The sequence below is a fragment of the Lynx rufus genome, unplaced genomic scaffold (genome assembly GCF_022079265.1).
Source record: "Lynx rufus isolate CCGP_SWC_20201006 ecotype Redwood Valley unplaced genomic scaffold, mLynRuf1.p SCAF_4, whole genome shotgun sequence".
NCBI classification, from domain to species: Eukaryota; Metazoa; Chordata; class Mammalia; order Carnivora; family Felidae; genus Lynx; species Lynx rufus.
The window spans coordinates 53,521,414-53,534,596 of record NW_025814856.1 but is presented as its reverse complement, the minus strand read 5'-3'; the positions used below and the strand labels follow the sequence as shown (position 1 = coordinate 53,534,596).

General features: G+C 40.2%; 1 protein-coding gene across 1 annotated transcript in view; it reads right to left on the bottom strand.

Moving 5' to 3' along the window:
- TSEN2 (tRNA splicing endonuclease subunit 2) overlaps window positions 1–10,643 on the bottom strand; it is a 44,507-nt gene extending 33,864 nt beyond the window's left edge. The window contains exons 1-3 of the mRNA XM_047097209.1: window positions 10,450–10,643; window positions 9,217–9,298; window positions 1,337–1,373 (exon numbers count right to left, since the gene is read on the bottom strand). Coding sequence (XP_046953165.1) covers window positions 1,337–1,373; window positions 9,217–9,298; window positions 10,450–10,638 — 308 coding nt within the window. The 5' untranslated portion in view covers window positions 10,639–10,643. The remainder of the gene's footprint in view (window positions 1–1,336; window positions 1,374–9,216; window positions 9,299–10,449) is intronic.
- Window positions 10,644–13,183: the final 2,540 nt, after the last annotated feature.

Genomic DNA, 13,183 nt, shown 5'->3' with positions numbered 1-13,183 from the left:
TATTTATTTTGAGACAGAGTGCAAGCTTGAGCCAGAGTCAGCATGGGGCCTGATGTGGGGCTTGAACTCACGAACCATGAGATCATGACCCAAGCTGAAATCAAGAGTCAGATGCTTAAACGACTGAGCCACACAGGCACCCCTAAATTTTTTTTAATGTTTATTTTTGAGAGACAGAGTGTAAACAGGAGAGAGGTAGAGAGGGAAAGGGGGACAGAAGATCTGAAGTGGGCTCTGTGATGACAACATACAGCCTGATGTGGGGCTCGAACTCATGAACTGTGAGATCATCACCTGAGCTGAAGTTGGACACTCAGCCAACTGAGTTACCCAGGTGCCTTTATCTATCTATCTATCTATCTAGTTTGTTTGTTTTTGAGAGAGAGAAAGAAAATACTCACGTGTGTGAGCAGGGCAGGGGTGGGGGTTGGGGGGAGACAAATGATCCCAAGCAGACTCCAAGCTCTGAGCTGTCAGCACAGAGCCCCAGCACAGGGCACACACTCATGAATCATGAGATTATGACCTGAGCTGAAATCAAGAGTTGGATGCCTAACTGACTGAGCTACCCAGATGCCCCTCAATGAAGATTTAAATGCATGAACATTGAGTCAACAAAATCCTACCAAGGGACCACTAAGTGTTGGAGCTGAAGGGAGGAATCCGGCATGGTCTCTGCTCTCCAGGAACTGATAGTCTCAATCCAGGTATGTGATGGACGGCACAGGGAGGGACGCCAAGGCAGACTGCATGGGAGCCAGAGGAATGACCTCAACCAAGGGTGGGGTGGTGGTGAGGAAAGAACCTCTAGGAGAGTGGTATGTAGGCTGGATCGTGGGATGTACAGTGATAGCTAAGGCAGTGCATGTGTTCGGGGGGGTCAGGGAGAAAAGTTTGGGGGAAATGGGAAGAGTGTAAAGAAAAGCTAGAGGAAGGAATTGTGGCTGTGTGAGTGGATGAGGAAGAGTCTCTGTGAAAGCGTTTCTGTCACCCTGCAAGTGCAGAGCAAGGAAAGAGGACAGGGCAGGAGGCCAATTTTAGACCTAAGTGTATAAGTGTATGCATCTTAGCACTTAAAGACATATACATTACAGGGTAATTGTTCATAATTTGGAAGGAATTAGAAGGGCAAAATATTTGGTTTAGGATTATTTAAAAAAGTAAACAATACATTTCAAATTCAATTTGATCCACAATAAGTTCAGACATAATTTTCAAGGACACATACACTACCAAAAAGAAAAAAAAAAAAGCCATGGACTACCACAGTGGAAAAGGTTATCTACAAACAGATCTGATTTAAGTTGTAGCTCTGGCCAAGGCCATCATGACTTACTTTTCTGACGTGATTATAGGCATGTCTGTCTTCATATCTGTAACAACAAAGACGTTCTGTTAGTTCAGACAAATTTTTTTCCTTAAGGAAAAAAAAACACTGAAAATGCAACAAAGACAAAGACAATTTTAAGAAGCCCCAAATCGCACATCTAACAGGTTCACTAATCCTGCCCAACCAGCAATGGCAAACACGTGCCTCATTAGCCATCCCTCTGTGAATCCAACCCCTGGAAGGGGATGCTGACAGATCACGGTGCTCTTGCTGTGCTCAGATGTAACCCTGAAATCCTGCTCAACTCAACCCTGCAGCTCAGCAGCAGTGGCATGTGCTTAGGATTAGAGGCTTGATAATCTGCCTCCTCTATGCCACCTCTCAATGTACATGCCCTCTACTTTTGGATGAGAACATCAAGGCCCTAAAGCTGCACACTTTATCGCTATTGTCCAGTGCTCCACAAAGCATCTTTTATTTTTTTTATTTTTATTTTTTTTATTTAATTTTAAAATTTTTTTGTAATACAGCTTAAAGTCGGTGCCGTCAGTGCAATCAACCTGCCCTATACTCTAAACAAAGGAAGAGTGGCAAAATAACCTTCACATTGCTTTCAGCAGTTTTTTAAAAATTTTTTAAATGTTTATTTTTCAGAGAGAGAGAGAGACAGAGTGTGAGCAGGGGCAGAGGTGGGGCAGAGAGAAGGGAGACACAGAATCTGAAGCAGGCTCCAGGCTCTGAGCTATTAGCACAGAGCCCAACGCGGGGCTTAAACTCATGAACTGTGAGATCGTGACCTGAGCCCAAGTCGGACACTTAATCAACTGAGCCACACAGGCACCCCTTAGCTGTTATTTCATAGGTGGTAGCATATTGTGTAAAAAAGTAAGTGATTAATTATGTTGATATGATTGAGAGCCAGGATTTTTTACATGAAACAACTTACACCAGGAAGCAAGGAAGCTTATCAAAAACTGCTAGGCTTATTTCAAAAGAGACTCTGCTGGCCAAACATGGAAACATTCGAGCATCAATAAGAATAATACTACAATTTGTTTTAAAATCCAGTCATTGGTAATAGTATCCCCCCAAAATGCTTGAATCTTTTAATTTATACTGGTACATACTAATACATGCCAGAAGAAATTCACTGTTTACCTGTGGAGGATTCATCATTTTGGAAATTGGTAAACATGATCTGGCTCTCAGGGTAACCAAGTAGTGAGGGGTTTCTCTTTATAGAACATTCTCACCACTAAACAAAGAAGGAATAATAGGATTTGAATATCACCGTTTTGCATCCTCTATTAAAGCATGATCACCAACAGTGCTGATGACATACAAGGAGACAAGAAGACATTTTTTGTCTTGTAAGGAAACACACAGGACCACCCATGAGATAGGCTGCCCCCAAACTTGAGCCTGAATCCAATCAAGCCTCTAACTCCAATTCATAGGAAACAGTGTCAAAGAGTATATTTATTAAGCCAGTGTTGCTCAGAGTACTCAAGTGTCACAAGGTAAGTCCTTTGCACCAGAATGGATATAGATGACATGGTATTTAGTTATTTACCTACAGCTTCCTGCTCTATGAAAATCTGACTGTGGAAACAAGGTGAGCTGAACTAAGCAATGTGCTGAGTGAGTCGGTTGCTTAAAGGTTGGTGCAAGCCCTTCTTGGACTGTCCACAAGCAGATGAAGGACCGCACTGGGCCTGTGACCTCCTTTGTTGAGCACCATGTTAACAGCACAATAAGGATGTAATCATCTGAGAACAGACCAGGGGGAAGTTGTGTAGGACAGAAGATCCATTGCTTCAACAAATGAACCACTGGGGAAAAAATCATGGCAGGGAAACATATGTTAAAATCAATTTCGGGTATCTCAGTCAGTTGCAGTGTATGGGCCCTAGATGGATTTTGACTCAGTCTCCAAAAAAGAAAAAAATTGAGACGATGCATAGATTTTGGATGAGACTAAGGAATTAATATTAATTTTTAAAAGTGATAATGGTACTACAATTATGTTTTGGGTTTTTTTAATATTATAATTTTTTTTTAAGTAAGCTTTATGCCCAACATGGGGCTTGAACTCATGACCCCAAGATGAAGACTTGCATGCTCCACCTACTGAGCCAGCCAGGCATCCCTTTTTTAAAAATACTTTTTTTAAAAAAAATTTTTAATGTTTTTATTTATTTTTGAGAAAAGACAGAGCATGAGCAGGGGAGGAGCAGAGAGAGAGGGAGACACAGACTCTGAAGCAGGCTCCAGGCTCTGAGCTGTCAGCACAGAGCCCGACTTAGGGCTTGAACTCACGGACTGTGAGATCATGACCTGAGCCAAAGTCGGATGCTTAACCGACTGAGCAACCCAGATGCCCCACTTTGTTTTTTTTTTTAAGCCGTTAGATTTTTCTTTTTTTTTTTTTTTTTTTTAACATTTATTTATTTTTGAGACAGAGACAGACAGAGCATGAACGGGGGAGGGGCAGAGAGAGAGGGAGACACAGAATCGGAAGCAGGCTCCAGGCTCCGAGCCATCAGCCCAGAGCCCGACGCGGGGCTCGAACTCACGGACCGCGAGATCGTGACCTGGCTGAAGTCGGACGCTCAACCGACTGAGCCACCCAGGCGCCCCGTAAGCCGTTAGATTTTTCAAAAAGAATCATTATAGAAATACATAATGAACCACTTAGAGATGCTGTGATAGGATGTGAGGGATCTTTTTCAAAATAACCTGGGGACTGGGAGAGTGAGCAGAACAGATGAAGCGAGACTGGCCATGAGTTAATTATTAAAGCTGATGGGTGAGAACATGGGAATTTATTCTACTGTTCTCTTTACTTTTGTATGTCTGAAAATTTTTTTTTCATAATTAGTGTTTCGAAAAGAGAGGAAGGAAAAGTGGAAAAAACAGCATGATGACCCTGCCTATACCCGCCATCCAGCTTCAGCAGTTACTAACATTTGGCCAGAAACCTAGAAAGTTTTCAAATAGTGTAATGATCTTAATAATTGAGAACCTGTTCCTGATCTATGTAGGAACTAAGTTTCAGACAGTAATAGAAATTTGAAGGAAATGAATTTATACCAGGGAAGCAAAAATTAAGTTTGTGGGCCACCCTGAAGGAGTAAATCTCAAATATTCATTTTAGGAGATTCTTCAGATTCTGGCTTCAGCCTCATCTTCTACCCTCTCTGTCCACTCTCTTCTACTTGTTGGCCCTGTCGCCACCTCAGGCTGCCTGCCATTCCATGGACCTGCCGTGCATTTGCTCCCTCTTAGCCTCTGCATGGCTTCCCCTGCCTGTTTCCCCCAGTCTGTTTGGTGAACTCTTACTCATTCTTCAGAGCCCAGCTCCTCCTCCTTGGTGTTTCTTCCTAATCTTCTCAGGCAAAGTTAATCAGTCCTTTTATAATCCTTCACTTGGTCATATGTCAGCTAGGGTTAGAATCCATCATTTCTGGTCTGTGCCCTCAATTAGACTGTATCTCAAGGAGAGGGGATTTGCTTTTTTACCTGTTTATCTCTAGCGCTTGGCACATGGAAGGCTGTCAGTAAAACTTGCTAAATAGCTACATGTTAAATTACCAGAAGAGGGAGGTCATGACACAGCAAACTGAAATTCCTAAGGAGGTAGGAGTCTGTGAACTCACTTTCCTAGGCTTTTAACAGCCGATTGATTATCCTCTATTCCAAGCCTCTAACGCGCTGGGGTGAAGGCTTGAGTTTGGGTAAGGAGAAATGACTTGCCCAAAGTCAGGGTGAAGGAAGATGAGGACTAAAACCCACACCATCAGGTGACCAGTATGTAACACTGTAGGCGGAAAGGTTCAGCCAGCCAGATTCCCAGAGCTAGAACTAGAGCCCAGAACTCACAGGTCCACACCCAGAACCAACACTGCCATGAAAGTTACTTCACCAACCCTTTCTGTAGGTATGCATGGGGCACTTTCAGTGAAGATGCTTTGTGGAGCACCAAAAACCATAAAATACCTAGGAATAAATCTAACCAAAGAGGTGAAAAATCTATATGCTGAAAACTATAGAAAGCTTACAAAAGAAATTGAAGAAGGCACAAAAAAATATAAGAACAGTCCATACTCCTCGGTAGGAAAAACAAATATCGTTAAAATGTCGATACTACCCAAAGCAATCTACATATTCAATGCAATCCCTATCAAAGTAACACCAGTATTCTTCACAGAGCTAGAACAAATAATCCTAAAATTTGTATGGAACCAGAAAAGACCCTGAATAGCCAAAGCAATCTTGAAAAAGAAAACCAAAGCCAGAGGCATCACAATCCCAGACTTCAAGCTATACTACAAAGCTGTAATCATCAAGACAGTAAGGTACTGGCACAAGAACACTCAGATCAATGGACCAGAATAGAGAACCCAGAAATGGACTCATAAAATATGGCCAACTAATCTTTGACAAAGCAGGAAAGAATATCCAATGGAATATAAACAGTCTCTTCAGCAAGTGGTGCTGGGAAAACTGGACAGTGACATGCAGAAGAATGAACCTGGACCACTTTCTTACACCATACACAAAAATAGACTCAAAATGGATGAAAGACCTCAATGTAAGACAGGAAGCCATCAAAATCCTCGAGAAGAAAGGAGGCAAAAACCTCTTTCATCTTGGCCGCAGCAACTTCTTACTCAACACGTCTCTGGAGGCAAGGGAAACAAAAGCAAAAATGAACTACAGGGACCTCATCAAAATAAAAAGCTTCTGCACAGCAAAGGAAACAATCAGCAAAACTAAAAGGCAACCGATAGAATGGGAGAAGATATTTGCAAATGACATGTCAGATAAAGGGTTAGTCCAAAATCTATAAAGGACTTATCAAACTCAACACCCAAAAAACAAATGATCCAGTGAAAAATGGGCAAGAGACATGAATAGACACTTCTCCAAAGAAGACATCCAAATGGCCAACTGACACATGAAAAATGCTCAACATCACTCATCATCAGGGAAATACAGACCAAAGCCACAATGAGATACCACCTCACACCTGTCAGAATGGCTAACATTAACAACTCAGGCAACAACAGATGTGGGCAAGCATACAGAGAAAGAGATCTCTTTTGCACTGCTGGTGGGAATGCAAACTGGTGCAGCCACTCCGGAAAACAGTATGGGGGTTCCTCAAAAAATTAAAAATAGAACTACCCTACAACCCAGCAAATGCACTACTACGTATTTATCCAAGGGATACAGGTGTGCTGTTTCGAAGGGGCACATGCACCCCCATGTTTATAGCAGCACTATCAATAATAGCCAAAGTATGGAAAGAGCCCAAATGTCCATCGATGGATGAATGGATAAAGAAGATGTGGTATATATATACACAATGGAGTATTACTGAGCAATCAGAAAGAATGAAATCTTGCTATTTGCAATCACGTGGTGGAACGAGAGGGTACTATGCTAAGCGAAATTAGTCAGTCAGAGAAAGACAAATATCATATGACTTCACTCATATGAGGACTTTAAGACACAGAACAGATGAACACAAGGGAAGGGAAGCAAAAGTAATATAAAAACAGGGAGGGGGACAAAACAAGAGACTCTTAAATATGGAGAACAAACAGAGGGTTACAGGAGGGGTTGTGGGAGGGGGGATGGGCTAAATGGGTAAGCGGCATTAAGGAATATACTCCTGAAATCATTGTTGCACTATATGCTAACTAATTTGCATGTAAAATAAAAAAAATTAAAAAAGAAAAAGAATCTGTGGTATATCCTTAAATTAAAAAAAAATATATTTATATCCACCCACCTCCAGATAAACCATAACATACTATGCAGACTCCCCTTTACTCTGCTGCCTTCACTTAGTAATACATCTCTGTGATCCCTCATTCTCAGCTCAGCTCCACAGCACTTTATTATACGAATGTAGTACAGTTTAATGACTGGTCCCCTCCTAATGGGTATCTGGATTGTTTCCAGTCTTTTAATGTAAGAAAAAGCACTGCAGTGAATAGCCTTGTGCTATTTCTTTTCATATATTTGCCAGTGTATCTTTTAAATAAATTCCTAGAAATGGAATTGCTGGGTTAAAAGTAAATGCATATACTGGGACAACTGGATATCCATGGGCACAACATTGAAGCTGGAACTCTACCTTACATCAGACACAAAAATTAACTCAAAATGGATCAGAGACCTAAATTTAAGAGCTGAAATTGTAAAACTCTTAGAAGAAAATACGGGGGGAAATCTGCATAAGCTTGGATTTGGCAATGGTTTCCTAAATATGCTACCAAAACCAGAGGCAATGAAAGAAAAAAAAAAAAAAAGATAAACTGGACTTCATGAATATTAAAAACTTTTACCACTTCACACTGAGATGGCTATCATAAACAAAATAAAACACCGAAAAATCAAAAGCCAAAAAACAGGAAGTAGAGACATTAGAAATTTTGTGCATTGCTGGTGGGAATGTGACATGGGGTAGGTGTTAAGGAAAACAGTTTGACATTACCTAAAAAAATTAAAATACAATTATCATATGACCCAGCAAGTTCACTCCTAGGTATGTACCTAGGAGAAATGAAAATATATGTCCACACAAACACTTGTATATGAATGTTCACAGTGGCACTACTCACAACAGCCCTAAAGTGGGAACAACCCAAATGTCCATCTCTGGATGTATGGATAAACAAAACATGATATATCCATAAAATGGAATATTATTCAGGATGAAGTTCTGATGCATACTACACAGGGATGAATCTTGAAAACATCTTAAGTAAAAGACACAAAAGGCTTCAAAATGTATGATTCCACTTACATAAATATCTAGAACGGGCAACCTCACAGACACAGAAAACATATTAAGGTTACCAGTGGTTAGGGGGAGAGGAGGACTGGGGGAAAAAGCAAATGTATATAGAGGCGCCTGGGTGACTGAGTTAGTCGAGCATCTGACTTTTGATCTCGGCTCAGGTCATGACCTCGCGGTTGGTGAGTTCCAGCCGTTCTTGGGCTTTGCGCTGACAGTGCAGAGCCTGCTTGGAATTCTTTCTCCTTCTCTCTCCGGCCCTCCACCACTTGTTCTCTCTCTCTCAAAATAAATAAACTTAAAAAAAAAAAAAAAAGCAAATGTATATATAATTTTGTTAGGCATTGCCAAATTCCCCTTGTAATAGCTGGACCACCTGCGTTCCCATCAGCAATGCGTGAGAATATTTCTCAGGGCCTTACCAAGGAGAATATTGTCAAACTTTTGGATTTTTGCAAATCTGACTGCTGAAATGGTACCTTACCACAGTTTTAATTTGTGTTTTTTTCTTATAATGAAATGTTTTTAAAAACGCTAATTATGTTCTAATATGCCAGCATTGGTTATGTAATCACCATGAGACTTCCTTAAACAAATACACTAGGGTAAAAGATTTATATGTTAAAGAAGTCAAGGTAAGCAAGTAAGAACTATACACATTGGTTAATGTTTTAACAAATTCATTAACGTTATGGTTATTGTTGTAAATTCTAATTCTAAAAATAAAAAATATAAAACTCATTTTGCATGCAGGTGATGAGGTACTTAATTACTAGTACTTTCCACATGCACAGTACCCTGTTAGTCAACATTCAACAACAGAAAAGCGTAAATAACATTTCTGACAATTCCAGAAATTCGATAAAACACATTTTCACCAACCATAAGGACCCTTCCACCTTGATTAGAATTAGTCTAGTTGCTAGTTTTAGCAGTAAAATTGCTACTGTGCATGTTACCTCTTCTCTAGAGAATCTTCCTATATAATTTTCAAGAATTTCCTGTGTAATCTGAAGCATAAGATCAAAAATAAAAGAAAATAACTTGTCAAAAGAATTGAAAGATTTAAGTTTACCTTTCCACTTAGCAACGAGCTTAGGATCTGAAATTGTGAAGTTTGGACGGCTTCTAGACAGGATACCTTTTCCAAAATAACCCTTCCAGGAAAAGAGAAAACAAGTTAGTACACGTTTAATTACTAATTTTTTAGCAGAAGGAAAACAACTATTTGTTTTTTTTTTTAAATATATGAAATTTACTGTCAAATTGGTTTCCATACAACACCCAGTGCTCATCCCAAAAGATGCCCTCTTCAATACTCATCACCCACCCTCCCCTCCCTCCCACCCCCCATCAGCCCTCAGTTTGTTCTCAGTTTTTAAGAGTCTCTTATGCTTTGGCTCTCTCCCACTCTAACCTCTCTCTCTTTTTTTTTTCCTTCCCCTCCCCCCATGGGTTCCTGTTAAGTTTCTCAGGATCCACATAAGAGTGAGAACATATGGTATCTGTCTTTCTCTGTATGGCTTATTTCACTTAGCATAACACTCTCCAGTTCCATCCACATTGCTACAAAGGGCCATATTTCATTCTTTCTCATTGCCACGTAGTACTCCATTGTGTATACAAACCACAATTTCCTTATCCATTCAACAATAGCCAAATTATGGAAAACAACTATTTGAGTTAACAAGAGGTTCATTCTACTTTTCATAGCTTTATACCTTCCCTCTAGTTACTTAAAAAAAAAAAAAATGCCCCCATTAATGAATTGGCTATGGAGGGGAAAAAAAGCAAGCAAGCTACCAATCTCAACCCACACCTATCATTTATGGAAAACAGCAAAAACTAGAACTTGCCTTCATCTAAGAAGAGGTCCTCAACCAGAAGAGAGAACAGATAAGGAGCCAAGGACATGCTGAAGCCTCATCTGTCCATGACACAGAACAATATGCCACTTAGGTTGCCTCCGGGGATGGAATGGGAGCGAGTGGGGATTCTTACTTTTTACTCATTACATTTCTGTAAACTGCTGGACATTTTTATGAACACACAAGCCTTTTATAATGGAAAGACAAGAAAGGTCAATGCGTTGAAATATGGGTTCATGGGTCGGGGAGTTATCCTCATTAACATATGGCTTTGGGGCACCTGATTCAAATTGTGCTGTTCCCATACTACAATGCACCAAACAGCAAGGAAAGAATATGGCTCAATTATAGTTTGCTTTGGGAATGGATGGGGAGAAGCAACAGGGACAGCTGGCTCAGGGCTGTGAGGAAGGAGCCACACCAAAGCAGCTGGCACTTACTTTCCCATACAGCTGCTCGATATCTTCTGCGTTTCTCACAATTACATTGTTGTTTATCATTTCAGCAGTGAATATTTTGAAGTCTTTCTTAGGCCCACCATCCTGACCAAAAGGGATCGGCAAAGGAGATTCATAACTCTCATACACTCTTCTTTTCCTCTTTGGGGCGTGGAAAACTGCTTCCGCCATTTCTCAAGGGTAGCTGTTTTTTAAAGAGTATAACAGGGAGAAAGAAATAGCCAATCAATAACTATATTGATCAAAAATGGGAGTGCATCTCTAGGCTCAGAAAATGTTGTAGTCTGTCAGAAAAATTAATATATACAACGCAGGGAACTAAAAGAAAGGGTAATGAGAACAAATCCCAATCACGTAGAGTATCTCAATTCCCACAACCATGCCCAAGAAGCCAGTGGCAATATTTCTAATTATAGTGGACAAGACTGAGGCCTAGTGACATGCCCAAAGTTACAATGCCTTGCAAAAGTCTGATAGCAAGCATGATAGGATTCCCGCCTTTTAGGATTACTCCCATTCTTTCACTCAGGCAACAGACAATTTACTGAGTATCTACCAGCGGCTCCCAATAATCAGAGGTGCTAGGGGTATAAAGATAAAACCAAAAGAGACACTGTCCTCAAAGGATTAAATCTAAGTCAGCATTTTGTTTTTCAAAAAAGGACCTTAAAATCCATTCTAAACATTAGGTCAATCATCTCCCAATTTTTAAGGTAAATTAATAAATAATAACAATGACAGAAACAGTTATCATTTAAGGGTCTATCATGCACCAAGAGCAGGAACCCTAAAGCCAGAGTAGCAGCTGTGTGATTTGGGGCAAAAGTTACTTAATCTCTCCATGCTTTGGCTTCCTTGCTTGCAAAATAAGGCTAAAAACAGACTCTATCTTGGAGTTAAGACCCATAAAGGTCCTAGAAGAGTACCTGATACATAATGAGCACTGTGGGTATATTTGCTTTAATTATTATTATGGGGTGAGTACTACCAACTCCATTCTACAGATGAGGAAAACAGGTTCAGGTTACAAAGATTTTGTAAAAGGCCCCTTAAGATGATCCCAGGTCTGTGGAATTCTAAAGCCTATGCTCTTCTCTCTGGGTTCTGCTGCGAGCACAGGCTGCATCTGTCTCCCTTTGTCTGAAGGCTCACTATTTCTCAAGGTTAGGAGCTAAAGGGTTCCGGAGAATGATGGAATTGCTTGCTGTGCACTGAATACTCTGAGGAAGTAAAGGAAGCCAAAGTGAGTACCTCTCCCTTCCAGGCCTTATACTCAATTTGAAGAGACAAAACACACACAAAAGCAAATCGAAGGTAACACAACAAGCTGCAATTCAATAATGGCTAAAGGAAGGAAATGGAGTTGAGTGCTTTGGGTGATAAAGCAACAGAGCCACAGCAGATACATTTGACTTAGGAAAACTCAACTCCATGTAAGGAGGGAAAATGTAAACAGTGCAAGAGTTTGGGCATTCCACTCTCCCAACAGACGCCCCGGAACATGAGGGGAGACTTGAATCTGCTGCTCCCTCCATCCCGGGCCTGGGCTCCACTTAAGCTGAGAGCATATCTGGTGCTTAAAGATATACTGGAGCCAGATCACACGTTTCATCTACATGGATCCAAAGAACGAAGTAAAACTTCGTTAAGTGCCTCCTGCAGTTAACACCAGCATCCCACTGGGCAACACATGCGATCAAGCCTGAAATAGCCAATGATGGTGGCCAAATCTGAGGAAGGTAAGTGGTTTTATGGGTTTATGACCATTAAAAAGAAATTGCATGCCTTGTCCAATGTGTGATACCTTTATACATCCATCCTCTCAAAGAAACTGAGGAATTAGATGGGGACAAAGGAAAACACAGACCAAGGAAGAGTTATAGAGATTGATAAATTACAAAGATAACTATGAAAAATAAGAATCAGCAAGTTGGAAGCTTCATAGAATTGACCAAATATTCTAAGCAGCAAAATGCTACAATAATTTAATTTTTAAATAGATCCCTCAATGGAATTACATACTGAACATGATACATATATACATTTTATCTATACACACACACATTATTGTAAAAGGCAAAAGATTTATACTATCTGAAGAGAAACCAGAGCATATGCACACATTATTGTAAAGCATTCATAACAAAACAATGTGTATTGCATGTTGATGCACAATTAAGAGATTTTCTTCCAAGAGCATTTTATCTAAATTTTCACTTGCTGACTTATCCCTCAATCCAAGCCAACTATAGTATTGAGTATTCAACAGAAGCAGCAGCAATTTATTCTAAAACTTAATGCTTTTTTGAGGCAGGATGTTGGAATCTAGTGAGAAACTTTCAAGAGATATCCAGGAACAATTTGGACTTTTATGAGATTTTTCACTTTTATAACTTCTAGGTAGTATTTAACTTGTATAGGCTACATTTAGAATTTTTGAAAAAGAGGAAATGTTAAATGGCTAACTGCAAGAACTTCCCATTAAATTCCCTTGAACAAGTGAAAATGAAGTTATATTTGAATTTGCCTGGGTTGGAATCTTCCCTCCGATTGCTGCTATACTTTTTTTTTTTTAATTTTTTTTAATGTTTATTTATTTTTGAGACAGAGAGAGACAGAGCATGAATGGGGGAGGGGCAGAGAGAGAGGGAGACACAGAATCGGAAGCAGGCTCCAGGCTCTGAGCCATCAGCCCAGAGCCTGACGCGGGGCTCGA